Source organism: Pelodiscus sinensis, chromosome 7 (genome assembly GCF_049634645.1).
Source record: "Pelodiscus sinensis isolate JC-2024 chromosome 7, ASM4963464v1, whole genome shotgun sequence".
NCBI classification, from domain to species: domain Eukaryota; kingdom Metazoa; phylum Chordata; order Testudines; family Trionychidae; genus Pelodiscus; species Pelodiscus sinensis.
In genome coordinates this window covers 56,040,939-56,067,939 of record NC_134717.1, presented here as the reverse complement: position 1 = coordinate 56,067,939, position 27,001 = coordinate 56,040,939, and the positions used below count along the sequence as shown (strand labels likewise).

The following is a 27,001-nucleotide window of genomic DNA, read 5'->3' as shown; positions in this document are numbered from 1 at the left end:
TAACGGAAAAACTTCTCCGTTAAAAGCATTTGCAGAAAATCATGCCAGTCTAGACGTAGCCATAGTGTAATCCATGCTGCATGATTTGTTTCTCATTTCTGTTACTTTGTTTTATAATCCTGAATTATTTTAATGTATCTTTAAAAAAGTGACATATACTCTTTCTTCTTCCTTTTAGATTCATCCAATTCTTTTCACCGAGATGAGACTATTGTTATTGTCTTGGCCTCAGTCTCTGTATTAGCTGTTTTGATTGCCGCTATATTCTTTGGATATAGGATGTTTGCAGGTAGAATTTGATATGTTCTTTTTTCATATTATTATTTTGACTGTTTTTCACAATTATAATTCCCCTACCTTCCTCTCTTCCCTCCCTTTTCATCTATTTCTTAATAACCTATACAAATTTCTAAAGACTCCCACATGTTTTCAGACTGGGTTCCATTTTTCTTTCAGGAATCCTGTGCTTAACAAATACGTTAAGTGGACCCATCAGTCTTCTCTAAGGCCAATACCATTGGGATTCTGAGTCACACACAAAATAATAGTTGTGTAGCAAGTAATTGTGTACCTTCCCAACCTCCTACTCTTTCCACCTTTGTTTTACTAGCTTGTGGGAGAACTGTATGCATTATTACTCCTGGCTTGGCCTGTACTTCACCATAACAGCCACTGTTGCTGCCAAGTCCCAAGATAGTTCTGTAATCATTGTCATGTGCATTTTTTGCATAAAACCTTAACTATTGCAACTTTTGATTCCTATATTTGTAGGTGACCGTAAACAAGGTCTACACAGTATGAACATGATGGAAGCAGCAGCATCAGAGCCTTCTCTAGACTTGGATAATCTAAAATTGTTAGAGGTAAATATGCAACTAGGAATTTCTGCATCTTTATTTACTCTTCATTGTTTGCACCACCTGTCCGATATTGTAATATTTAATGAACAGATATGTGTAATAAATATGCTATATTTTCCCACTAGGGATGTGAAAGACTAGTCGACTGTTTGATAAGCAAATGCTTATCGGATAGTCAACATACTAGTTGATTAGTCATTTCCCTCCCCCCTTGTTGCCTCTATCAGAAAGAGGCAGCGGGGGGGGAGGGGAGTGGAGGGGGTGCTTCAAAGAGGCAGTGCTGCATGGAGCCCAAGGCCAGATCCTGGGCTCCACGTGGTGCAGCTGCTTTGAAACGCCACGTGCAGCCTGGGGCCAGCGGGGGACTGCTTGAGTACTCCACTGGCCCTGTGCTCCCCACAGCACTTTCATCTTTGAAATGTAGCAACAGCCTTGAGGCTGCTGTGACACTTCAAAGGCGGAGGCACCCTAATCGACTATTTGAAATTGCATTGACTATTTGATGAGCCAATTAATCTAAATTTAACACCTCTATTTCCCATTTTTATATTGTCCTAGTTCTATTTGTCTGTAAACTCTTGTGAAAACCATAAAATAAGTAGAGGTTACCCGGGCGATGCCAGAAACCAAAGACAGTATTTTATTTTCTCTTTTTACTCAACAGAATCGCTCATATTAGTCAGAATGTGCTTTTTATTTTAGAAGGTGATTAACCACTGAAGAACAGTGAGAGAGATTTGTACATGTTGTATTTCAAGCACAACAAAATGCTTTTTTCTATTAGATGACCATGTTAAAAATATTTAAAAGTACAATATCTTACAGTAGAAGTCTGAAACGCTGTAGTAACACTACTGTAAGTATAGAATTTACTGTGGTTTGTGTCTGCTTCCACATTGTTGAACATGTGGCACTGAGCAAAGTTTGAAGGACAACGTCACTGTGCCTCTTCCCCATGCTCCAGAAATGGCAGAGAATGATAGCAGGCTACAGGAACTCAGCTTCCATGGCCCTGTTGAGACTGCAGGGAAGTCTGGCTTCTGATGGCATGAAGGCACAGTCATTTCTAAGACAGATGGATGAACCACAGTGAAACCAGCTCCAATTTGGTGTTTGTCCTAGGATGTAATAGTGTAACCGATTAAATGGTTAATTGGTAAGCATCAGCTTAACGGTTACTGTAACAGTTATGTAGTAGGAGCCAGCTTTTAAGCCAGCTCCCAGCATGCACCGACTCCCTGGGATAGAGGCAGCAGCGCTGGGTGGCAGCTGGCTTCCTGGGAATGAGGCAGCAGGTGGGAGATGGTGTGCACCAGAAGTGGGCTTAAAACCCACTCTCACCGGCTCCTGGGGAGCCAGCTGCTCCCCCACACTGCAGGCTCTGCAGCATAAAGCTTATGCAGCAGAGCCCTCAGAGCAGCCAGCTTCCTGGGAGTGGGGTAGCAGCCAGGAACCAGCATGTAACTGTAACCACTAAGATTTTTCACAGTGGCTACCTAATTAACTGCTTTTTAAAATCCTTAGTTTGTGCAAGATCTGTGCCAAGAGAATTGAGCTGACTTTATGGATCCTCCCTTCTCTAAGACCAAGCCAGAATCAGTGCCATGTTATGAAGTGCCTATAGTTTCTCCCTTAGTCATGTGACTCCTGTTCCTACAGTTTGCAGAGCAAACAGAAAGGTTTCACTTGAGCCTCCAGAATCTCCAGGGAAGGCACGGTTGGTGGGAATCCTGGGGAAGAAATTCTGAGCCATTATGTGTCCATCAAAGCTAAGGTGGTTGAAAAGGCTACACAAGATCCCCCCCTTCTCACAAGTTGTTTTACCTGCAAGGCTTCAGCTGTCATGAAAAGTGCCTTCATCTGGGAACGAATCATCTCAGAAAATGAGTGCTTGAGATAATCTGGGAAAGTTACTCAATAGAACTCACTATTTGTACCAGGGAGCTTTTCCTTTCCTCAAAAAATAATAAACCAATACTATCAGCAAGACACTTCATAGCAGCAGAAGATGAAGGATGGAATTAGGAGCTTTGCTGTGAATTTTTTCTCATATCTGTACACCATAGAGCCTGTGTGTCCATCTGAGACTTCATGGCTCCTTCAGGATATTTCTGGAATCTCAGCGTTGGATGCAGGTGCTTGAACAGGATCTGACACTCTCAGAATTGACTTCTAATTATTGCTCCAAGGAAGACACCTGGTATTGATGATTTGCCTATTAAGTTTTATAAGGAATTTTGGACCCTTGGGCCAGATTTGCTTTAGGTTTTTTAGGGGGACACCAAAAAGAACAGCCACTCAGTTGTCATTGAGTGGTTCTTCCTGTTTCTTGGGAAGGGAGATCTAGGGGAGGCGAAGAATTGGAGACCTTTGTCCCTGCTTTGTCCTGAATATTATGTACCCTGATCAGATCTATTGCATTCCTAGTGGTCCATTTTTGATAATCTATTGTTGGATGTAATTAAGCCTCAGAAATCTTTGATTTGCTTATTGGGTTGATTCCCGTGAGCAACAGAAGGCTTTTGATTATGTAGATCATAGGAATTTGTTTTGCATACTTTATACTTTTGGTTTTGAACCAAAGTTTGTCTTCTGTATTCAGTTACTATATAATGACATATATATGTAGTCATCTTAAAGTGAATAGTGTTTTGAGTGTCCTTTTTCCAGTCTATAAGGGAATTAGACAGGGTAGTTCCATGTCTGAGTTATTGTATGCTCTTTCTATCAAGTCTCTGTTATGTATGTTGTGAAAGCACCTTTCCGGCCTTTCTCTTAGGGTATGTCTACACTACCCCGTTAGTTCAAACTAGCGGGGTAATGTAGGCATACTGCACTTGCAAATGAAGCCCGGGATTTGAATTTCCCGGGCTTCATTTGCATAAGCCGGGCGCTGCCATTTTTAAATCCCGGCTAGTTCGAACCCCGTGCCGCGCGGCTACACGCGGCACGGAGTAGCTAGTTCGGATTAGGCTTCCTAATCCGAACTAGCTGTACACCTCATTCCACGAGGAGTACAGCTAGTTCGAATTAGAAGCCTAATCCGAACTAGCTACTCCGTGCCACGTATAGCCACGCGGCACGGGGTTCAAACTAGCCGGGATTTTTAAATGGCGACGCCCGGCTTATGCAAATGAAGCCCGGGAAATTCAAATCCCGGGCTTCATTTGCAAGTGCGGTATGCCTACATTACCCTCCTAGTTCGAATTAGGAGGGTAGTGTAGACATACCCTCACTGTTTAAGCTTGTACCCCAGTGAAAGTGTCCACATATGTTTGATGATGTGCCTCTGTTTATTACTCATGATTGTGATGTTTAGGTTCTGATTGAATGTCAGCACTCTTTTGATCAGGCATCATCAGTTCTCATATATTTAGGGAAGAGTGATGCAGTCCTGCTGGGACTTCGATAATCTCTTGCCCCTGACTTTGCTAGAGGGTTATCGTGGAGTCAGATTGGTTTAAGGCACTGGAAATTGTTCAGGGACTGGATGATATTTTGGATCAGAACTTGAAAGGAGTTATGGAAAAGTGGAGGTTGCTAAGGTGGAAAGTGGTGTTTGCCTTAACACACCTTCTGAGGGTGGGTGTTAATTATTAATCATTTAATTCTCTTTACAAAGTGGCCTAAATATATTGCTTTGTATCCTCTTCCATTCTTTTTGGAAGACTCTCTTAGACTTTTTGTGGGACGCCATCATTGGCTGAATGAGAGTATTTTGTATCTGTTCATTGTTGAAGGGAGTCAAGATCTCGTTGATCTTTTAGGCAGTTGGTACTTTTGAGTTACATTCTTTGCAGCAGCTGTTGTTTGGATGAGCGTGTTCCTTGGAAGCAATTGTCTTTTGCTTTTCTTTAGCAAGTAGAGTATTTAGGCTTTCACTGGGATTTTTTTAATGAAACTTGGATGCCTTGGTTTTGAGGTGTTACCCATTTTTTAATCAAAGATTTATGATGATTGGAATTTTTAAAGATGAGGCTGCAGAAATAGCTCTGGAGTTCCTAGGGTTGCTTGTTGAAGTTCTTATTTATGACTCTACAATAAGGTTTCCTAGTCTTCTTTTCTAGGAGCCATATCTGTTTCCTTGTTTCAGTAGGTGTGACAAAGCTGGGTTTTTTTATTTATTTTACTAATTTTACTTGGGTCTCAGTGGTTATCTTGGCTATCAAGCTAGATTTTCATTCTGTTTGTCGGTTTTCTCAATTTTTTATCAGCAGTGGGAAAAGTCCTTTCTTGGGACAGTATTGCAAGCCCGTGTCGAGCTGCTCCTAGGTAACAGTTAACCATTACCCAGTAAGCATCTGGTGTTAACTGGGTAACCAGTTAATATCTGTATTCGTATCCCGTTCAGATCCTTAGTTGATACATTTGAAGCATAGAGAAGTGGAATATGGTCTGTTTGCCTATGGTTGTTGGAATGTCATATTGACTTTTGGACAACATAAGAACATAAGAACGGCCGTACTGGGTCAGACCAAAGGTCCATCTAGCCCAGTATCCTGCCTACCGACAGTGGCCAGCACCAGGTACCCCAGAGAGGGTTGACCGAAGACAATGATCAAGCGATTTGTCTCCTGCCATCCCTCTCCAGCCTCTGACAAACAGAGGCCAAGGACACCATTTTATCCCCTGGCTAATAGCCTTTTATGGACCTAACCTCCATGAATTTATCCAGCTTCTCTTTAAACTCTATTATAGTCCTAGCCTTCACCGCCTCCTCTGGCAAGGAGTTCCACAGGTTGACAACACGCTGTGTGAAGAAGAACTTCCTTTTATTAGTTTTAAACCTGCTACCCATTAATTTCATTTGGTGTCCTCTAGTTCTTCTGTTATGGGAACTAATAAATAACTTTTCTTTATCAGCCTTCTCCACACCACTCATGATTTTATAGACCTCTATCATATCCCCCCTCAGTCTCCTCTTTTCTAAACTGAAAAGTCCCAGTCTCTTTAGCCTCTCCTCATATGGGACCCGTTCCAAACCCCTAATCATTTTAGTTGCCCTTTTCTGAACCCTTTCCAAGGCCAAAATATCTTTTTTGAGGTGAGGAGACCACATCTGTACACAGTATTCAAGATGTGGGCGTACCATAGTTTTATACAGGGGCAGTAAGATGTTCTGGGTCTTATTTTCTATCCCTTTCCTAATAATTCCTAGCATCCTATTTGCCTTTTTGACCGCCGCTGCACACTGTGTGGAAGTTTTCAGAGAACTGTCCACGATAACTCCAAGATCTCTTTCCTGATTTGTCGTAGCCAAATTAGCCCCCATCATACTGTACGTATAGTTGGGGTTATTTTTCCCGATGTGCATTACTTTACACTTATCCACATTAAATTTCATTTGCCATTTTGTTGCCCAATCACTCAGTTTGGTGAGATCTTCTTGGAGTCCCTCACAGTCTGCTTCTGTCTTGACTATCCTAAACAGTTTGGTATCATCTGCAAACTTTACTACCTCACTGCTTACCCCTTTCTCCAGATCATTTATGAATAAGTTGAAAAGGATTGGTCCCAGGACTGACCCTTGGGGTACACCACTAGTTACCCCTCTCCAATCTGAAAATTTACCATTTATTCCTACCCTTTGTTTCCTGTCTTTTAGCCAGTTCTCAATCCAAGAAAGGACCATCCCTCTTATCCCATGGCCATGTAATTTACACAAGAGCCTTTGGTGAGGGACCTTGTCAAAGGCTTTCTGAAAATCCAAGTATACTATATCTACTGGATCCCCCATTATTAAACTTAAACATTCCATTATTGTTTTACAGAACAAAATATTCACTAATACTAAGGTATTTCAGTGACCTTGTTGCAATAGTGACGTTTTCATGATGCATTGCAGTGCAAGTCTGCAGCTCCTTTGGGCCTTCTCTACAAAAATTATGAAATACCAGCTGACTGTCTTCTAGCCACTATTTTTTATTTATTCCTTTTGAAGGTCTACTTCCCAGTGGCTGCTTTAAAAGTCCTACATGGCATTTAAAAAAAAACAGTTCAAACATAGAAATGATTTCAATTGCTTGTTTTTAAAACAAAATTTTACACAGCATTTTTAAAATATTGTTTTACCCTAGAAGGTGAATCTCTATTTTAGTAGTACCCTATTATTGTCTAGTTTCATATCAAGATTGTTCAATTTAGAAATAAAAAAATGGATGTTTTAACTGCTAAATGCAAACTCTCTTTGGGCTTTCAGACCCAGCCTTGCTGCTTTTCTTCTTATGCATCTTAATAAATACATGGCAGTGCTAATTATACCCTCAATTACACCTGTGCAACCCTGATTGTAAGTTTATGAGACTGCATGGTTAGCATCATTTGAAGATAATGTGATGCCTAGATATAACTGCGTGCATAATTTATGCTGGAACATCATCACTGGTGATGATGTGAGGAAAGGAGGGAACCCAGCTTGACTCACGCTGACTTTGCAGCTGGTATTTTTTATTATTAATTTCGAAACTTAGCAAGGTGTCTGTGAAAATAAGTGACACATAATAAACATGGAATTCTACAATGCCATTCTTACAATAAAACTACTTAAAGTAGATCCAGAGGTGTAAATCGTGACACTGTGCTAGAGCAATACATAAACCCTATGTATTAGCTCCCTGACATGCCAGATTGTCTGACTTGACAGCAAATTCACTTTGAGACTTTCCCAATCTAGTCTTGTTTATCAAGTTATAATCAGTGAATTCTAGTTGCCATGTTCACAAGACCATCTTTTTCTGCGTGCACAGCTTCTGATTGTAGGCACTCTTACCGATTTCATTGTTCCTTTAAAGACACAGAGCATAGCAACTTACTAACTTAACTAGAGCGTTAATACACCCTTCCCTTCCATCAGAGCACTGAGTTGGTTTATGGTAAAAGTAATACTAATTTATTTACAAAAGGACATATGTTTAAGTGATACCAAGTAACGGGAATAAGGATAGCAATGGTTATGAATAAAAGTAAAAGGATGTTTCTAAGACTAAAACACAACTTAAAATTAGTCTTTTGCTCAAGGAAGACTTGAAGATGGTGTTTTTCACCACCATCATTCTTTCAGCATGGCAAATCTGTTCTTTATTCAGTGCTCAAAGCACCTGGTTTCCTTTGCTCCTCAGGTGAAGAATGATTTAGGGGTTTGCTCCTTCCCTCTTTATAGTCCAATCAACCTTTGAAATGCATTTTTCTGAAGAGTATTCCCTAATAAAGTTCCTGGTTGTAAATCTCAAACTGTCTGGTATAGGTGCTATGCTGGCTTCTCCCACATTTATATTATTATTATTATTATTTTGTTACAATACAAATGATCTTCCTGGAGTCTCCCATACCCGTTGTGTTTTGTCCGTAGCTAGCTTGAATAACATGGGAGACACACTTAAGCCGGCAGAACTACATTCCTTCGGGAAGAAAAAAAAATGTTTTGCCAAAACATAATATGAGAGTGTACTGTAATTTTACATATAGTGTTAATGCTTACATTTCACAGTGATATTAATCAACCAGGGTGTCATCTGTTTACATCTAATGCAATACACAATACCTTATAGGTACAGATTATGACAACAGTAAGTTGGGATGCTGGGCCAGTCAAGCCAGCTGAAATTCAGTGTTAGATACCAGGGAGTCCCTTGCTTTCTAGGTTTAGGACACATCTAGGGTTACATAAATGCAGCTGTAGGATTTGTCTTCTCTGAGAACCAAATTGAGTGAAGTTGGCAATAGATTTAAAAACAAACTTTGTATACACATGTATATTTCTTTGATTGTACATAATGGGTAATTCCTTGTGGAAGTATAATGTCATGCCATTATCAATTTTAGCATGCATATGAAACTTTTCTTTGTACATCTGAATTTCAATTTTATGAAAGTTTATTTCTTGAATATTGACACTCTCTGGTAATGTATGTTGAGTATTTGATAATGAAATTTAAAATATATCTGTATATATCCATGCTACTTGCAGCATGATAACCTTTTTTGATCATTAGTATTTTAATTAATGTAATGTCTGCTTAAAACTCTTTACAGCTGATTGGTCGAGGGCGATATGGAGCCGTGTATAAAGGTTCTCTAGATGAGCGTCCAGTGGCCGTAAAAGTATTTTCCTTCACGAACCGCCAGAACTTTATCAATGAGAGGAACATTTACAGAGTCCCGCTGATGGAGCATGACAATATTGCCCGTTTCATTGTGGGAGATGAGCGAGTCACTGCAGATGGACGTATGGAATATTTATTGGTGATGGAATATTATCCCAATGTAAGTACTTCATAGAAGATAAATTGGTTTGTTTTGTACACCTAAGAATAGTAAAATAGAGCGAATATATTTTAATATATTACCAATGTTTTTCATTAGTTTTTCTTGAGTAATAAGCTACCAAACCTAGCCTAATGTAAAAATGCTCCATAGGAATCAGTATTTTCATAAACCATAATACCGTGTGCTATATTATTAGATTTTTTTTCCAGGTGATTTTACTATGTATAGTCGTTAAATTGCATTTCGTTAAACTGCATTTGTAGATCTTGGGAGAAATGCTGTGCTGTTAGTTGGGGCACAGTTCTTTTTTAGAAGCTAGGGCATACACATATATACAGTTATTTCATGGTCTAAGTGTCTGAAATAATTTTAATTATGAAATTTTATTGAAGCCTAATTAAAATATTTTGCCAAATAAATTCATGATGCTACTCTTTTAGGCAGATCAAAATATTATCTTGACTAAACATTTTTGTGTTTAACCTATTTTATTTTTCTACAATTCAAGATCCATTCTGTTTATTCTTACTACCTGTGATAGTTGTTGGAGTGCTTATTCTCTTGCTTTGCAAGATATCCCTGTCTGTTCTTGTATATAGTTCATCTTTGTATTACAGCCAGTCCCCGAGTTACAAACGCATTACAGACCAAACGCTTGGCCGTAACTTGGAATGGTCATAACTTGGAACCCACTGAGTTACATTGCGACCTCGCTGTTCGTAAGCGCGGATCACTTTCGTAACTTGGAGCCCGCATTTACGACCGCTTTGGTCGTAAGTGCGAATGGTCGTAAGTTGAGGTGGCTGCAAGTTGGGGACTGGCTGTACTTATTTAGATTATAATTAGTCCTTAGCTCAGATAATAAGTGTTGTTTGGGGAGCGGGGTCCTTCCCTTGTTATCTTTGTCCCATTTGTGGGGTGTTGGAGGATGATCTGGATCTTTCCTCCAACCTGTATTCGAGGCAACTCAGAACTTAATCGCCATGATGATGCACTTGTCGGCTGCCCAATCCTGGTCTTCCAGACAGACTGCCCTTTTTTTAGCAGCACCAACGCTGATGGAGCTGGTACAGGCCCCCATTCAGCACCGCGGCAAACCTTGCCATGTTGAGGCACCGATCATCAGCACAATCAGAAACTGCCCTAGCTTGGTTGGGCTCCAGCAACACCTCAGAGCTGGTATCTCATAACAGCTCAGGTATCTCGTAGTTCCTAGTACTGCTCCTGATCCTGGCACCAGTCGAAGTTCCAACAGTGGGGAGCACCACATATGCCCTGACCTCAACAATGGCAGGATCCAGTGCAATGGCCCTACTAGACATCTTGGGCTTCCCATTAAGGCAACTCTTCCACCCAGCACCTCTGGGAACACCAGAGAGCCTGAGGGCCAAGAAGATCTTGTTTCCTTAGCTGCCTCCTGTTCCTTGCTGGATGAGGCAGTAGCAGGCACTTCGTTGTCCCTTCCAGTCCTGAACTCTAAGGCACATCAGGACCTCCTGACACATATTGCTTGCAGTCTTAATGTGTCGACAGAAGAGGTGGTGGAAAAATTGGACCCCAAGGTGGACATATACTGGCCCCCAAAGGTCCATCCAGAGTGTGTCTGCCACTTACCAAGACGGTTCTGTCCACCATCAAGGTTTGCCAGAACAAACCCCAGCTTCCATACTAACAACAGCTAAGGGGCGGGGGGGGGCGGGTGAGAGAGTCTACTTCTCACAACAGGGGCACACATTTGTTTACTCATCCTTAGCATGCATTCCTTATGGTCAACACTGTCAACCACAAGGAAAGACGGGGTAGCCAGGGATAGTCCTGAAAAATAAGATAGACCTGAAGAAGCTGGACAAAGAAGCCAATGTGTACAACTCCTGGAATACACTATCCATATTCCAGGAGCACCTCCTGGCTGACTCTCGACAGGTGTTTGCCATGGTCTTGGAAGAGGGAAAATTGTGGCTTGAACCTCCCTCCAGGCAGCACTAGACTTGGCCTGTCCGGCAGCAAGAACTATGGCCACAGACATCACAATGCATTGCAGCCCCTGGCTGTAGTTATCTGGGTTCCCGACAGAAGTTCAGAACACAATCCAGGATATTCTGTTTGGCTTTTCAAAAAACAGTCCTGCACAATCAGACTCCAGTCTTCACAGTCTAAGGGATTCTTAGGCTACTCTCAAGTCACTTGGCATTCACATGCCAGCACCTCAGAGAAAGTCTTTCAAAAAACAGCCCCTTGCATGTTTTTGCCGTGCTCCTCCTAGGCAGGACTATAATCACAGACAAGGCGGAAACAATCTTAGGAGGTGACCCTCGCAATTATCCTCTGGCCAATGTCCGGGCCATTTGAAATAGCCCTCTGTGCTGATGACAAACTTCTGAAGGTACACCCAGGGACAGAGCACCAGCCCAAATCCCAGATCTTTACCCCCCATCTATCTCGCTTCTACCGTGCCTAGGCCCAAGTTACCTCAGATCGCTGGGTCCTGAGAATGGTAGCAGTGGGATATTCTATACAGTTCTCTCCTCTCCCATCCCACCTTCCCCATCCCTCTTGGGGACCCTTCTCACAAGCAATTCCTCATTCAGGAGGTGCAATCACTTCTCCCACTGGGGGCAATAGAGGAGGTTCCTCAAGAATACTGGGGCAGGGCTTTCTACTCCCGATACTGCCTTATCTGCAAGGCCAAAGGCAGACTCAGGCCCATTCTAGACCTTTGAAACTTCAATGCTTTCATAAGAAGTCTCAAGTTTTGTATGTGCTCTCTGGTCTCTCTCATCCCCTCCCTAGATCTGGAGGACTGCTATGCTGCCCTGGATTTGAAGGATGCATACTACCATACATCTTCGCATATAGGAGGTTCCTGATATTTGTCATTGATGGTTGGCATTATCAATTCACCATACTCCCATTTGGTCTCTCCAAGGCCCCATGAGTATTCACAAAGTGTATAGGAATGGTGGCAGCCTTCCTGCTCAAATGTTGGATACAATTTTTCCGTACCTGGACAACTGGCTCGTCAACGGCCAATTGTGGGACAAGTTTTCAGCCATGTGGCACTGACACAAGCCACATTCACTGAACTTGGGGCTCACTCTGAATGCACCCACATCCCCGCTTGTCCGGATGCATAAGATAGAGTTCATTAGGGCCCTCCAGGACTCTACATGAGCGAGAGCCTACCTACCTGAGTCCTGTTTTCACATGCTCCTGGATCTCCTCGTCAGTTTCCAGAAGTTCCTCACCACAGCAAGGAATTACGTAAGGCTTCTCAGGCTCATCACGGCCCACGTGTTTGTTGTTCAGAATGCCGGGCTGCATCTTTTCCCCCCTACAGGCCTGGCATGCCAGGGTGTACAAGACCCATAGGGACCCACTTGACAGTCTAGTCACCCTCCCAAACTCAGTTCTCAAATCCTTCAGCTGGTGGCTTTAACCTCAGGAAGTCTTGAGCAGAAGTGCCCTTTGCCAACCTCTAACCCTCTCTTGCTCTAAGTATGGCCACATCAGAGACAGGGGTGAATCTGCTGACTTCCGAACTCAGAGACTCTGATTACAATCAGAACTATTGCTGCACATCAATGTCAGATAGCTCAAGGCAGTTTGCCTTACTTACCAACTCTTTTTCCCCAAACTACTAGGAAAGTGTGTCTCAGTACTAACAGACAACATGACAACAAAGTTCTGTATAAATAGACAGGGTGATACTTGCTCTTCTCCCCTTTTTCTAGAAGGCTACCTCCCAGGTAACTATGTCAACAAGAGAAGCCTTCCTGGCTATATAGTATTCCACTCTGAAAGTTTGGTTGGTATAAATGCATTGTTCAGGGGTGTGAGTAGTGCACGCCCCGAGAAACAGTTATGCTAACATAAATTGATAGTGTAGACCAAACCTAAATGTTCTGGTACTGAAAAAATTATAGGGAAGTAGGTTAGTAAACCTTTTTATTATGGCTAAAATCCTGATATTGTTCAAAGTCCACCATTTTGTACTTCACACAATTTCTTCAGTTACTGTTATTCTGCCACTGTTCACCAGGAATTTCAGAATGTTATAACACCCACAAAAATAAATGCAGTTTACTTTCATTTTCTGATTAAATCCAAAACCCAGTAGCAGTAACAAACACTGATAAAGGTAAACTTGGTAGACTAATGAGCAATTTCAGTATCGGGTTCTCAGGGAACAAGCTCTCAGGGAGCACTGACTATGATGTGGACCCTTGAAAAGGTTTTGACTTGATTATTCGACTTATATAATTTCAATCCACTGTTTGTATTCTTCCTCTAGGGTTCTTTGTGCAAGTATTTGAGTCTCCACAACAGTGATTGGGTGAGCTCCTGTCGTTTGGCACATTCGGTAACCAGGGGCCTGGCATACCTTCACACAGAATTACCTCGAGGAGGTATGGTTGAGAAGGACGTGTTTATACCACAGTAATTGGGGATGGTATCAAGTAGTAGTTGAAGGGTTCTGTTGCTTTATTTTTAATGTTAGTAGTGAAGAAAAAATGTATGATTTGAGAAACTAATGTGAACACATGACTCAAAATACAGACTGCACCAAACTTTCTGTAATACATTCTGATCTCCTAAATGGTGTAGAGCCATTATGTAGAATGATAGGCACTTTTATGTGGAATGAGAGATTACAGAATCCTGTAAATAGGCTTGCAAGAAGCAGAGTTGTACAATGCTGCTGTATCATAGCATCAGGTTACTACAGACCTAAAGAATTTAACGTACAAGTATCTAAATGAAAGGAAATAGTGTTCTGATGTGTTGTGTAGTTCTGAGGTGGCTCACTGAAGCAATGTCCGTGGTTAAAAAAATGAAATGGCATGAAAAATAAAACAATAGAATGGAAGATTTCTTTTTCTTCCATACACGTAACACCCATTCTTTTTTAATTTCAGGACAAAGACCATATCTTTTGATATATAGATATAATTACCTACATATTTTAATGCTTTATTACTGCACTAGATGGGATAACATACTGATATAAGCTTTTTTCTTCTCCATTCTTCATTTAACATTTTGGGAGCTAAAGTGTTGTGTTTATATACTGGAGGTATATGGTGTAAAATATTACAGAGTGTTGTCAGTCAGTGAGATATTACCCTTTTGATTACAAAGGAAAAGATAAAAAGCTGTGGAAAGATTAGTTCACCAGTAATTAAGAGAATTTGTGTGGGTGCTAAAGTTTAGATTAAAACTAGATTACATAAAAATAAGCACTGATATTTGCCAAGAGAGTGAAAAATCAATGAAAGTAGCTGTATGAAACTTAAGGCTGGTGTTAGCATACTTTGAATTCATGTTATGCTAGTGAAACTGCGACCACCACCATAATTTAATCATTTTGAAATGTATATCCAGGTATATCCATAGAGCTAGAGCTATAGACTGATTTGTAAAAGCCCATGGGGAGCTCACAGTATATAAGAAACTCCAATGGTTCTAGGAACATCATAATATCATATCAAAACCACTTCAAAAGTCTTGGCTTTTGTAATAAACAAAGTCTCGATTCAAATAATGGATATAAACTGTTTTACTGTCTGGCAGGAGTAACTTCAGAATTCTTGTTAAGTTTATATTCACAATATTTTAAGATAAGAACATTGCCAAGCCTCTGCAATAAACCTTTCCAGAAAGGTTTACATTTAATTTGTTCAGCCATATTCCACAAATTATAGTCAAATCCACACAAAATTGCTAAAAATGGGTAAAGCAGCCAACAATATTTGAGTGTTCTACTCCACTGTTTCTCAACCAGTGGTATGAGTACCCTTAGGGGTACTCAAGAGAAGTCTGCTGGGTACATCAACACAGCTGAAATTTGGAGAAAACTGAATTTTTGTTTTAAGTTTTACAGCCTTTATTATTTTTGTACTTTTTACACCCAAAAATTTCATTGCCTGCCCAGCTATCATTAAGATGTTTTAACAAATGTGTTGCAATGGTAGAAAAAAAATTGTGTGTCTGAAAACTGTAGGTACTGGGGGTACTTATAATTTTTTTAAAGGGGTACTTTATTTAAAAAAAAAAGGTTGAGAAACACTGTTCTACTCTAATACACCTTTTTGATATTTTGAGACCTAATTTAAAGCCAGTTACTTGTGTAGGTCCACAGTTCATTTCTGGAGCCAAGCTGTGACTAAGCAAATATCACCTGTTCAAGTTCACTCATGCAGGTCATTAAGAAATCTGTTTTTAAGACGGAGGCTAAGCAGTTAGGAACAGTGAGTGTGTCTGCACTCCAACTGAAAACCCCAGCTGACCCGTGCCAGCTAATTTGGGCTCGTGGGCCTGGGACTAAGGGGCCGTTTAATTGTAAGGTAGATGTTCAGACTTTTGCTAGAGTACAGGCTTTTGCAGTAGCCCAGGCTCTAGGAACCTGCAAAGTGGGAGGGTTTTGAATTACAGACCAAGCTCAAACCTTTAACTGCAATTAAATAGCTCAGTAGCTTAAGCTCTATGAGCCCAAGTCAGCTGGCACAGGACGAATGTGGGTGCCTAATTGCAGTATATGCTTACCCAATATGTATTCAGTTGTCCAGATGGAGTGATAAATCTAAGAGGAATCTGAGGTTCTTCTGTGGGGTGACTGAGATCCACTGCAGGACTAGTGCATTCAACCATTGGAATAAGTGTGAGATGTATACTGATATAAGTACCCTCGCCTGTCCAATTTCTGTATAGACACTAAACTAATTATAGTGAATTGATGCTTTCTTTTAAATGAGGACTCTATGAATACTTTGATTTCATTTGGACTGATCCTTAGATCAGCAACAGTGGATCCAAACTAAGGATGTGAATAGTTAACTGGTAATAATCACCCTTAATGGGTGATGCTTGCTGGTTCTGGTTAATGTAAGCGGGGGAATGGTCCCACTATTGTGGGGAACTTTCCTGGCTTCTATACACCCCGGTGAAATGAACCAGCGAAAGGATCTGAGTCCCCGCTCCCAGTTCCTTTACCCCACGGCTCCCTGATCCTGAGGGCTCCCCCTCCACTCTCCTGAGTAGCAGAGCCCTTGAAACCCCAACAAGGCTGGGCCCAGGTTTCCTGGGGCTTAATCCCTGACCTTGTAGTCACTAGGGGCAGGAGTTAGGGTGTCCCCACTCCGAGGTGCTCTCTTTACACTGCAGGCCTTCTTGGCCCAGTGACCACTTCATAAGGTTCAAAGCAAGTACAATTTATTAAACAACAATGGATTAAAGAGAAAAGAATAAGAAAAAAATGAGAATGGTTAAATGAGAACACACAGCTCTGCTCTGTAGCACAGGGACATCAAAACAGCAGCCTGCAGAGTATAAGGACAGTCCACAGTCTCTTTCTTAGAGGCCCTGGATATGCTGCAGGGGGGGCTACAGGCTGGACACACTAGCTCTGGTAGTGACCACATAGTCTCAAGCTCGAAGTGGCCAGACCCCTCTCCCAGTCCAGAGCCTTTCCCCACACTTTGCTGGTCCCAGGTGCTCACCACATCCAGCTGCAGGCTGTGCTGCTTGGCCAGTTCCAGCTCATTGTGTTGCTTCTCTGTTCCTTTTTGCTCTCTGAGCCCAGCCAGTCTGCTGCTCAACACAGGGTCTGTGCTCCTTGAGTTGTGTATGCCTGGCTCTGCTGCTGCAAAAACTGCCCCTCAGCACAGCTTGCACTCCTCTTAGCAGTGTCTCAGCTCTCTGTTCCTTTTGCAGGACTTCTTCATACAGCTTGCACTGCTCTTTTCAGCTCTCTGTCTTTTGCAGGACCTCTTCTGCACACAGCTTGTTCTGCTCTTTCAGCTCCCTGTTTGCTCAGAGAGAGCCAGAACAACCCCCACTTACAAGCTGTCAGGCTGAGCTGGAGTGTTGACTGCTTTCCATTGTCTCTGGGGTCTGTCAGTCTCATGAACCCTTCCCCTTCTGAAGCTGATAAACCAAAAAACTCCCACAGAGTTTTAGTAAGGGGTAACAGTCCCCTTACATTAACCACTGGGGGCTGGAGCAGCTCCCTGGTGGGAGGGGACTATTCCAGCCTTACAGGGCATCCTGCAGGTGGGCTGCACAAGGCGTCTGGAGCAGCTCCTGTCCTCAGTGAGCCCAGGTTTGGGCTGCTCCAGCCTGACCACAGCAGGTGGTTAACCAATTAAATGTGAAGATTACTTTTTGTTTAATTGATTAACAAATTACACAGGATTTTACATCTCTAATCCATACTTGAATACACTAGAGCTACTGAAAAATGTTGAACTGTCCATTGGAATAAAAAAAAGCTTTTGACTATTATAAGGTCTGTGTACAGCAATTATATAACAATGTGTTGCATATAAATAGCAAAATATTATGAACACCTGTCAGTGTTTCAGTAGTTTATAGAGCATGTTGTAGTGATCATTGTAAGCAGGGGAAATTGTTAGCAATCTTAAAAAGTGCTATAATAAATGACACAATTTGGTCCCCCTTTACCAAGCAGTAGAGCTACTCAAATAATAAAGAACACTTCCTTCTATTCACATAGACCATTACAAACCTGCAATTTCCCATCGTGACTTGAACAGCCGTAATGTACTGGTGAAAAATGATGGAACATGTGTAATTAGTGATTTTGGATTATCCATGAGATTAACTGGAAATCGACTGGTACGTCCAGGCGAAGAGGACAATGCAGCCATTAGTGAGGTGAGCATGAATTAAGAAAACACAGTTTTGGGCATTTGTAAGTGGCAAGAGAGATGAATTTTTGAAACAATCTTGAAATACTTGTTCCTCAAGTCATACGGTAAATGCAGAGGCTGCACAATTCCTATGAAGGGGGTATGCATGTACTATATAAACCACCACAAGGTGGAGCACATTTATACCCACTATGCATAGAAGCTACATATTTATAGAAATAGTGTATATCTAAACCAAATAGATATCTCTGCAATATATCTTTCAGGGAAGCAGAATACCACCACAAAGTCACAGCAGGCACTTCCACCAGAACCACTAGTGGGAGCTGGACTCGCATGTATTGAATATCCTATTTCAACAATGGGAATTCCCACATCCAGACTTCTTTGCAACTGCCAACAACATCAAATGCTCAATACAATGCTCCTGGGCAGGCCTGGGCACAGACGCCAGTGGGGAGACACCTTTTCCATCAAATGGGACACTCTCCTTCTCTATGCATTCCCCCACCCCATACCTCTCATTCATTGGGTGATCTACAATATCTAACAGGGCAGTGCACAAGTCCTCTTATAGCACCCATGTGGCCCAGAGAAATTGGTTCCCATATCTGGACCAGCAGTCAATAGCGCCTCCCCCCCCCTTTTCTGCCACAACTTTCATCTCCTCACACAGGACAAAAACAGACTTCTTCATGCATAAGTCACAGTTTTCCATCTCAGAGCATGGCTCCTATAGGGTTAGCAAGATTTGAATTGCAGTGTTTGAAAGCAGTACAATCCATCTTAATCAATAGTCGCAAACCTAGTACTTGAATAACTTATGACCAGATGGCACTGTTTTTACATCTGATGTACGAATAAGGCCCTGTTACTGTGCTTAGCTCCATTACTAGATTGTTTGACTATATACTGACCCTCAAAACAACAAGGTCTTTCTAATAGTTCAGTAATGATACACTTAGCAGCCATAAGTTATAAAAAAATTGAAGCATACACTGCATTTTCCCATCCAACCAGATAGCATTTCATGAAAGGACTGAAGAGTACATTCCCACCAGTAATACAACCTACCCCAATGTGGAACTTTAACTTGGTACTTCGCATGCTTACAGGCAAACCATTCAAGCCTCTAGCCTCATGCTCCCTATTGCATCTGTCAGTGAAGGTATCTTTTCTCATTGCAATTATTACAGCCAAAAGAGTAGGGGAGCTGACTGCTCTCAAAGTGCAGTCCTCACCCCATGCAGTATTTCAGAAAGATAAAGTAATATTAAGACCTCATCCCAAATTTCTCCCTAAGATTGTATCATCCTTCCTCTTAAATCAGTCTATTGAATTCATCTGTATGTTTCCCAAACTGCACACGGGATACCAGACAGGCAATACTCCATTCGATGAGCACTCACTTTTAACCTAGAGAGAACAAAGACATTCATGAAATACTCATGACTATATTTCTCTCTACCATTGAACGTTCCAAAGGAGAACTAATATCCAAACAAAGACTATTTGCAATACATATAACTATGCTACAAAAAAAACAATATTCCTCCTTCTCTTATGATCTGCACACACTCTACTCATTTCCACATCATGGGCTTTTCCTCAAAGGCATCCTCATCGAGCACATCTGCAGAGTAGTAATATGGACATCAGTTCGTACATTCACTAAGCGCTACACAATGGAACAACATTCCTCTGCAGACACAAATTTTGGACAATCCATATTAACCATAGCACACAAGCATATCATGAAGTCCCACTTTCCACAACAAGGCACTGCTCCATAGTCACATAATGTGGAACACCCACATGGACACTTCTCAAAAAAGAAGAGAGGATTACTCCCCTTGTGCAGTAACTGAGATTCTTCAAGATGGTTTTCTCTGTGGGTGCTCCACGACCCTCTCTGCTTCAGATCAATCTGTCCAGGGTAGAGAAGGAACTGAGGGCCAGTTGACAGTGGGCAGGAGCTAATTGCTTGCATTGGTATGAGACACTTCCACGTATGTGCCACCACCCAGAGTACTGCTGCTGAAAATCTTCAACTATAAGCACAGGTCACTGAAACACAATGTGGAGAACCGACAGGGACAGTCAGCTTGAAGAACCTCAGTTACTGCACAAGATGAATAACCCTCTCTTCTTGGCTCAGCAGGGCCAGGTAATGGGGCACCCTCGAGGGGTAGGTAGGTGGGCTCAGTGGTATGATCAGGACAGTCTCAAGGGGACCTCTGTGACCTAACTCGTCACATCTCTATCAAAAGCTTTCCACTACATGCCGCTGAATATGAGAGCACAATACAAGGGACATAATCATTTATTTTTCAGTTTCTTGATCAGGGGAGCCAAGAGTTTATGCAGGTCCTTGGGCAAAATGTATGGGGGAGCCAGCTCCGCACTCACGGGAGGGCTGGGGCTGGAGTCAGCCAGCCTTCAATGCTTCACAGACTGCAGTGCATCCCCCCTTCATTCTTCAGATCCACTGGAACACGTGGGGTGGTGCCATGGTGGCGATTTAAAGGGCCTGGGGCTCTGGCCCCCTCCACTGCTATAGTAGCAGTGGTGGCAGACAGGAGCCCTGGGCCCCTTGAATTGATGGGCTCCTGGGCAACTGCCCTCTTTGCCTCCCTTGTCATTGGACCTGTATTTGATAAGTACAACAGTAGAAGCAACATAGTGCAGGGAAGGTTTTATTATGATTAGCCTGGTGGTGAGTCCAAGGATATGGAAGTAATTGCTTTTTCTGCTGAATGATAGAAAATACATAGTAGGGCAAGTATAATAAATAGGGCCTATAATAAACTGAATCAAATCTAGGCTTTACCTTGTGAGTTACAAGTGCAACTGTTTGGTCCTGCAGGTTGGTACAATCCGCTATATGGCCCCTGAAGTGCTAGAAGGAGCAGTGAACTTGAGGGACTGTGAATCTGCTCTGAAACAAGTAGATATGTATGCACTAGGCCTTATCTACTGGGAGATCTTCATGAGATGCACAGACCTCTTCCCAGGTAACTAAAGATTGACTGAAATAACTAAGTTTAATAACAAATAATGGATCAAAAACCAAATTTGTGTTCTCTCCATATTTTAAAAATACAGTCCATTACGTTTACATCACAGAATAGATTTTTTATGTTTTACACCATTTTCTCAGTGCCATCTAGTGTTAACAATTTTATTGATATTAGTACAATGTACTCGTAATACAATGGATGTGGATGAAACACATGTACATAGGGTTCATTTGTCCTGCTAATCGTCATACAAGCCTGGTGGTAATGCAATCTGGATGGAGTCGAACACTGCCATGAATTTTAGAACCATTTTGGGTTAGGAAGACTGTGTAATCAGTACATTCAGCATCCCATGTTTCTCTCAAACAGCCTTTTCTAATGGATGCGTGCATGAGAAGTTGCCAGGATGCAATGTAGATTTTCACAGCTACTTCTTATAGCATTTTGTGTGCAACTTTTTTTTTTTTAAATACCAGTATCCCCTGAAAACTCATTCAGTGCCTGTAATATGGTGGCAGGGGAAATGGACAGATAAATTGTAACCCATGGGAATGCAGCCCTTAGCTGCATTTATTATTGTAGTACAGCCAATGGAGTTTACAGGTGCTGGCATGCAGTATTCCATCTATAGCCAAAAATCTATACATTGCAGGATGGTTTATTGGACCGCCCTCCCATATTAAATACAGTCTGTTTTTGTTTCATACAAATTAGATGTGTCCTACAGGTTCCTGACAAGTAGCCAATGCACCCATCAATTGAGCAAAGTTTGGGTGCCTCCCAAGGCAGTTCTGAACAAACTCAACTACATTTTGTTAATTTTAATTTTAGCTTTAATTTTCTGTTTTAGGGGATAGTGAGCAACCTCCATTCCACAATCTCCCATATAAACACGTTTGATTTACTGTTCCTTTTTTTTTTTTTTTTTTTTTTTTTTTTTTTTTTTTTTTTTTAAACAGCTGTGATTTCATTATGGGGTATGTGTTTGTTTTCCTTTCCCAACAGGGGAGTCAGTGCCAGAGTACCAGATGGCATTCCAGACAGAAGTTGGAAACCATCCTACTTTTGAAGATATGCAAGTCCTCGTATCTAGGGAGAAGCAACGACCAAAATTCCCAGAAGCTTGGAAAGAAAACAGCCTGGTGAGATAGAAATTTAAAAAGAAGCATTCACTTAAGGCATGCTCTCACTTGTCAAAGTCAAATGTTAAATACATTTTTTTTTCTACTTGACATTTAATATTTAAAATTCTAGAGCTGCTCTAGGCTAGATTTTTTTAAAATACAGAATTCAGATTAAAATAATTAATTATTATCAAACCATTTAGATTAAAACTAGGGATTTAAAAAGGGAACTGTCATAATTATCACTGGATTTTTAGGTGGCATAGGTGTAAAAGCACATAATACGTATTCATATTAATTTTACAGTATGCTAAGTGCCCAAATTTCCTCAACATAAACAAGGCAGAAATATCAAGACGTTCCATATCTAGAAATGTTATAAACTAAGAATGCTCCAGAATATTAGCTAGCAAAAATTACATTGTATTTGCTATTGAAACTAAGCAACATTAAAGATTGTAAAGCTGAGTACTTTCTTAAATTATAGCTTCTTTTAACAAGATATGTATTCCTCAGCATTTGAAGACCCTACAGCTTTCACTGAGCATGTAATAATATTAAATTTTAGAAATATCATGCTTATTATTAATTTGCTATCCATTTGAAAATTTTTACTCTCAAAAATACAGTTAAGACAAATTAGCAGATTAGACAAATTCCCCAATTTCTGTCTCTTCTACTAAGTCTGTATATCACTGATAGTCTCTGTTTCACACTATTCCACGGTTAATTGACTTAAAACAATCTCTGTAAATAGTGAGTGATATTTAGGCTGTTTACGTAAATTAGCAAATGGAAAGTATGCTGATTTTTGTGTTTATTTCTCAACCAATATAAAAATAGTCAAAGAATAGAGAGAAATTGTGGGTAAAAAAAATGGAATAAATTATTGACCTGTAATAAAATTGATTTTCTATTTGTATTGTTTCAGTGGCTGAAATTGTCTTCTTGAACCATCACAAATTTTGGTAGTCAATGTGTAACAATCTGTGCCCTGCAGGCGATAGGGAACGTAAGGCCATATCTGTTCTAGTGTGTGAAAACATGTCTTAAACCATTTCACATATGGGCACAGTCTAGATCAGTCATGTTATTGCAAGACATTGTGACATTTTTTAAAAAGTGAAACTACCTAGAAACTGTTGCACAGTTTCATCCGTAAAAACAATGAGGAGTTCTGTGACACACTAGAGACTAACAAAAGTGTATAGAATCATGAGCTTTCATGGTAATACCCACTTTATCAGAGGAGTTGAAGTGGAAATAACAGAAACCAAGAATATATACGTTTTCTTGGTTTCTGTTATTTCCACTTAAATATTACATATATAAACAGTAAAAGATGTACCTGTCAATTGTAGGACCCGTGTTAATAAGGCTAATTAAGTGGGCTGGATTTGTCCATTCATAGCTTTTGATGTGAACACGTGAATGTCAAAGACAAGAGAAATTGGCTTTATAATGCGCCAACCAGTTAATATCTTTATTCAGAGCCCAGGGTAACTGTGTCAAACCTGTGGATGAATGCCAGTTCTCCAGTCTCTCCCTCTGTAAGGCTGTGTCCAGACTCAGGGGTTTTTTCAAAAAAAGTAGCCTTTTTTTGAAAAAACTTCACCTGCGTCTAGACTGCAGCCGCGTTCTTTCGAAATGAAATCGAAAGAATGCGGCTTTTCTTTCGACGGTGGTAAACCTAATTCCACGAGGAAGAACGCCTTCTTTCGAAAGTGCTCTTTCGAAAGAAGGCGTTCTTGAAAGCAAACAGGCTTTTTAGAAAGAGAGCATCCAGACTCACTGGGTGCTTTCTTTCGAAAAAGCGGCTTGCTTTTTCGAAATTCCGCGTGCAGTCTAGACGCTCTCTTTCGAAAGAGGCTCTTTCGAAAGTATCTTTCGAAAGAGGCTTGCAGTCTAGACATAGCCTAATTGATTAGTGAAATTCCTTTGTAGAAGAATGGCAATTTTGTAATCCATGAATGTTCCCCTACAGGCTTATGTGTGTTAACCATTTCTGATGTCTGATTTGTGTCCATTTATCCTTTGATGTAAAGTTTGTCTGATCTGGCCAGTATACATGGCAGAGGGGCATTTCTGGCACTATCCACAAAAGCTCAAGATTCGAAATATTTTTTTAGTCTAAGGTGCCTCAGGTTTACTCATTGTTTTTAAAGTTACAGACTAACACAGCTACCCCTCACAGACTAGTTTCTTCCATGTTGTTCAAGGAAACCATGCTGCAATTGTTCTCACTACAGCAGTATTGTGATACTTAGGTTGTGTAATGTTTATTTTACAGATTTTCATTTTCAATGCTAAATTATGTTGAACTATAAAACTATTTGAATGATTATAAAGTAGCCTGGTAGTGACCCCTATATTTAGGTGACTATAATTTTTCTTGTGTTGTCCCCAAAATTTTGACTGAAATTGACATTCTAATCTAAGGCTGGGCCTATGCTTCATACAAAGAATATTCAGTAGCCATACACATATTTCAGTAGGAGCACTAGGAACAGACAACATCTCTGAGGGCTGGAGCAGAGAGCTGGTCTAGGCTTTTTCTAGTAATTCCCCCTACCTCCTCCAGACCCTAGACAATGATCCTAGTGGCCCATTTTCAACTTTAGGGGCACCAGTTGGGGAAAGAGTTCTTCCTACTTCCTGGGATTAGTGGGACGAGAGAAATGGGCTTCTCTTGACTACTCCTTGGGGACATACTTGATCCATCTTTATCACCCAACCCCATGAGAATAACAGCCTTATGTTCTGTGCAAAAGTTTCAGGGTTCAAACCCTGCCAATGATGAGTAACAGTTACTGTTACATATAATGTATTTTTGGTACATTTACTATTTTCTGGAATTATTTTTCTGAACTTGAATTATGATGCAATCTCTAATTATATGATCACATACTATTTTTTCCAACGATTTGTAGATTGTTTCATTTACTCTAGAAGTTGGAAGATGTGTACTGGCTCTAGTTCTTGTGGTTAAAGCAGGTCTCTGTCACAGGAGACCTCAGGTCTATGTATGACACTGACCAAGACATTTAGATTAAATTTTTCAAAAACATGTAAATCTCATTTTCAAAAGAAGATCTGAAATATCGAGGCTGGTTTTGAAAACGGGTCCTAGACCCCTAAAAATCATAGCCTCTTCTGAAAATTTATCAAAATATTATCAGGTAGCCAATTAACTGTGTTCTCATTTTCTCTGTGCCCCACTTAACACACCTGGGGAAGTAGAAGTGTGGACGACTCAGAAGTGCAGCTATACATTCTCCATGCTTCTGTGCGTGGAGCATGGCAGAATGTTCACAGAATGTCATGTGCCTCTGCCACTGACTTAGGAGATTGGGTCAGGCAAGTGTGTCTGTAATTCCCCAACTGTAAAACAGGGACAATACCACTCTGCTCTCTTAGGGTACATCTAGACTACATGCCTCTGTCACCAGAGGCATGTAGATTAGGCTACCAGACATAGGAAAATGAAGCGGCGATTTAAATAATCGCCGCTTCATTTAAATTTACATGGCTGCCGCGCTAAGCCGACAAACAGCTGATCAGCTGTTTGTCAGCTCAGCGCGATAGTCTGGACGCGTGGGTGTCAACATCAAAGGTATTTGTCGACCACCCAGGTAAACCTCATCCCAGGAGGATTACCTGGGTGGTCGACAAACACCTTTGATGTTGACACCTGCGCGTCCAGACTATCGCGCTGAGCCGACAAACAGCTGATTAGCTGTTTGTCGGCTCAGCATGGCAGCCATGTAAATTTAAATGAAGCGGCGATTATTTAAATCACCACTTCATTTTACTATGTCTGGTAGCCTAATCTACATGTCTCTGGCAACAGAGGCATGTAGTCTAGACGTACCCTTAGTCTGGAGAAATCCATTCATGTTTGTGAGTTCCATAGAGCCTACAGTGATTAGCAGTCTGAGAGAGACAGTGAGGGATAAGTGATCTTGCATTGTGTATGTCCAGTAAAGTAAGGCAGGTACCACCAATGAATGAATGAGGATAAAAATTATAGTATTCCTGAGTATTATCCATTCTGTACACTGAAGGAGGCAGGGCCCCAGTTGAAAAATAAGTATGTGATTGTGTAATAAAAGGCTAGCATAATGCATACCCACCAGAGCCAGAATGAAACCATAATGTTGGCATTTCTTGGCTTTTGAATGTTTGACCATATGTTTTTAAGGAAATATATATTATAAAGGATTATATATTAGGATTATAGCTTCGTGTAAATTCTCACTCTTGTGTAAGTTATCTTTAAATGAGCAGGTTTGTGCATTTTTCTCTTTATTCTCTCATTAAAACATACACCAGCTTATGACTAAAGTTAGTATTTCACTTTATTCCAATTACTATAAATTATAAGAAAGTAGATTAGACACACAACATAAAAACGGAATACATTGACACACAGTTTCTCTTGCAGGCTGTGAGGTCACTGAAAGAGACAATCGAAGACTGTTGGGACCAAGATGCTGAAGCTCGACTGACAGCCCAGTGTGCTGAGGAGAGAATGGCTGAACTCATGATGATTTGGGAAAGGAACAAATCAGTCAGCCCAACAGTCAACCCTATGTCTACTGCCATGCAGAATGAACGGTAAGAAGCAAAGTAGTTTGTATACAGGTGATCCTGGGAGTGAGGTTAGAAAGTTAATAGTAGCTAAGTATTCTTGGGAACTGGCATATTTATATGAACTTTTATAAGGACTTTGTACAATTGTGTGTAAGTTGTTCACTGACTTCCTATATGGATCCCCAAATTCCCCAAAACCCACAAATTCAATATACCTATGATGTATTTTGGAGAGAGGTCAGACTTTCTGACTGAGTTATATAGCAATCTAAAAAATAGACTTATACTTTCCCAGTCAAGATAAAGTGATTATGAAGTGTCTTTAAGAACTCTTGCTAAATGATTCATGAAATTGCTGTTTAAAATGTTTCTACTAAAAGGTTTGTGTGTTCACTGCCAGCTGAGAGACATGAGTTCAGGAAATCATTCCAAGTCTCAGTCCTGTAGTTTTCAATTAAGGAACCACAAGG

The 27,001-nt window shown here is 40.9% G+C and overlaps 1 protein-coding gene across 2 annotated transcripts in view; it reads left to right on the top strand.

Moving 5' to 3' along the window:
- The window catches only part of BMPR2 (bone morphogenetic protein receptor type 2), a 202,231-nt gene that overhangs the window by 160,627 nt on the left and 14,603 nt on the right, over nt 1-27,001 (top strand). For both annotated transcript variants that reach the window (XM_006130743.4, XM_006130742.4), the window contains exons 4-11: nt 179-289; nt 772-863; nt 8,892-9,122; nt 13,417-13,531; nt 17,638-17,798; nt 20,661-20,808; nt 21,820-21,956; nt 26,383-26,555. In XM_006130743.4, the coding sequence (XP_006130805.1) occupies nt 179-289; nt 772-863; nt 8,892-9,122; nt 13,417-13,531; nt 17,638-17,798; nt 20,661-20,808; nt 21,820-21,956; nt 26,383-26,555 (1,168 nt within the window). The remainder of the gene's footprint in view (nt 1-178; nt 290-771; nt 864-8,891; nt 9,123-13,416; nt 13,532-17,637; nt 17,799-20,660; nt 20,809-21,819; nt 21,957-26,382; nt 26,556-27,001) is intronic.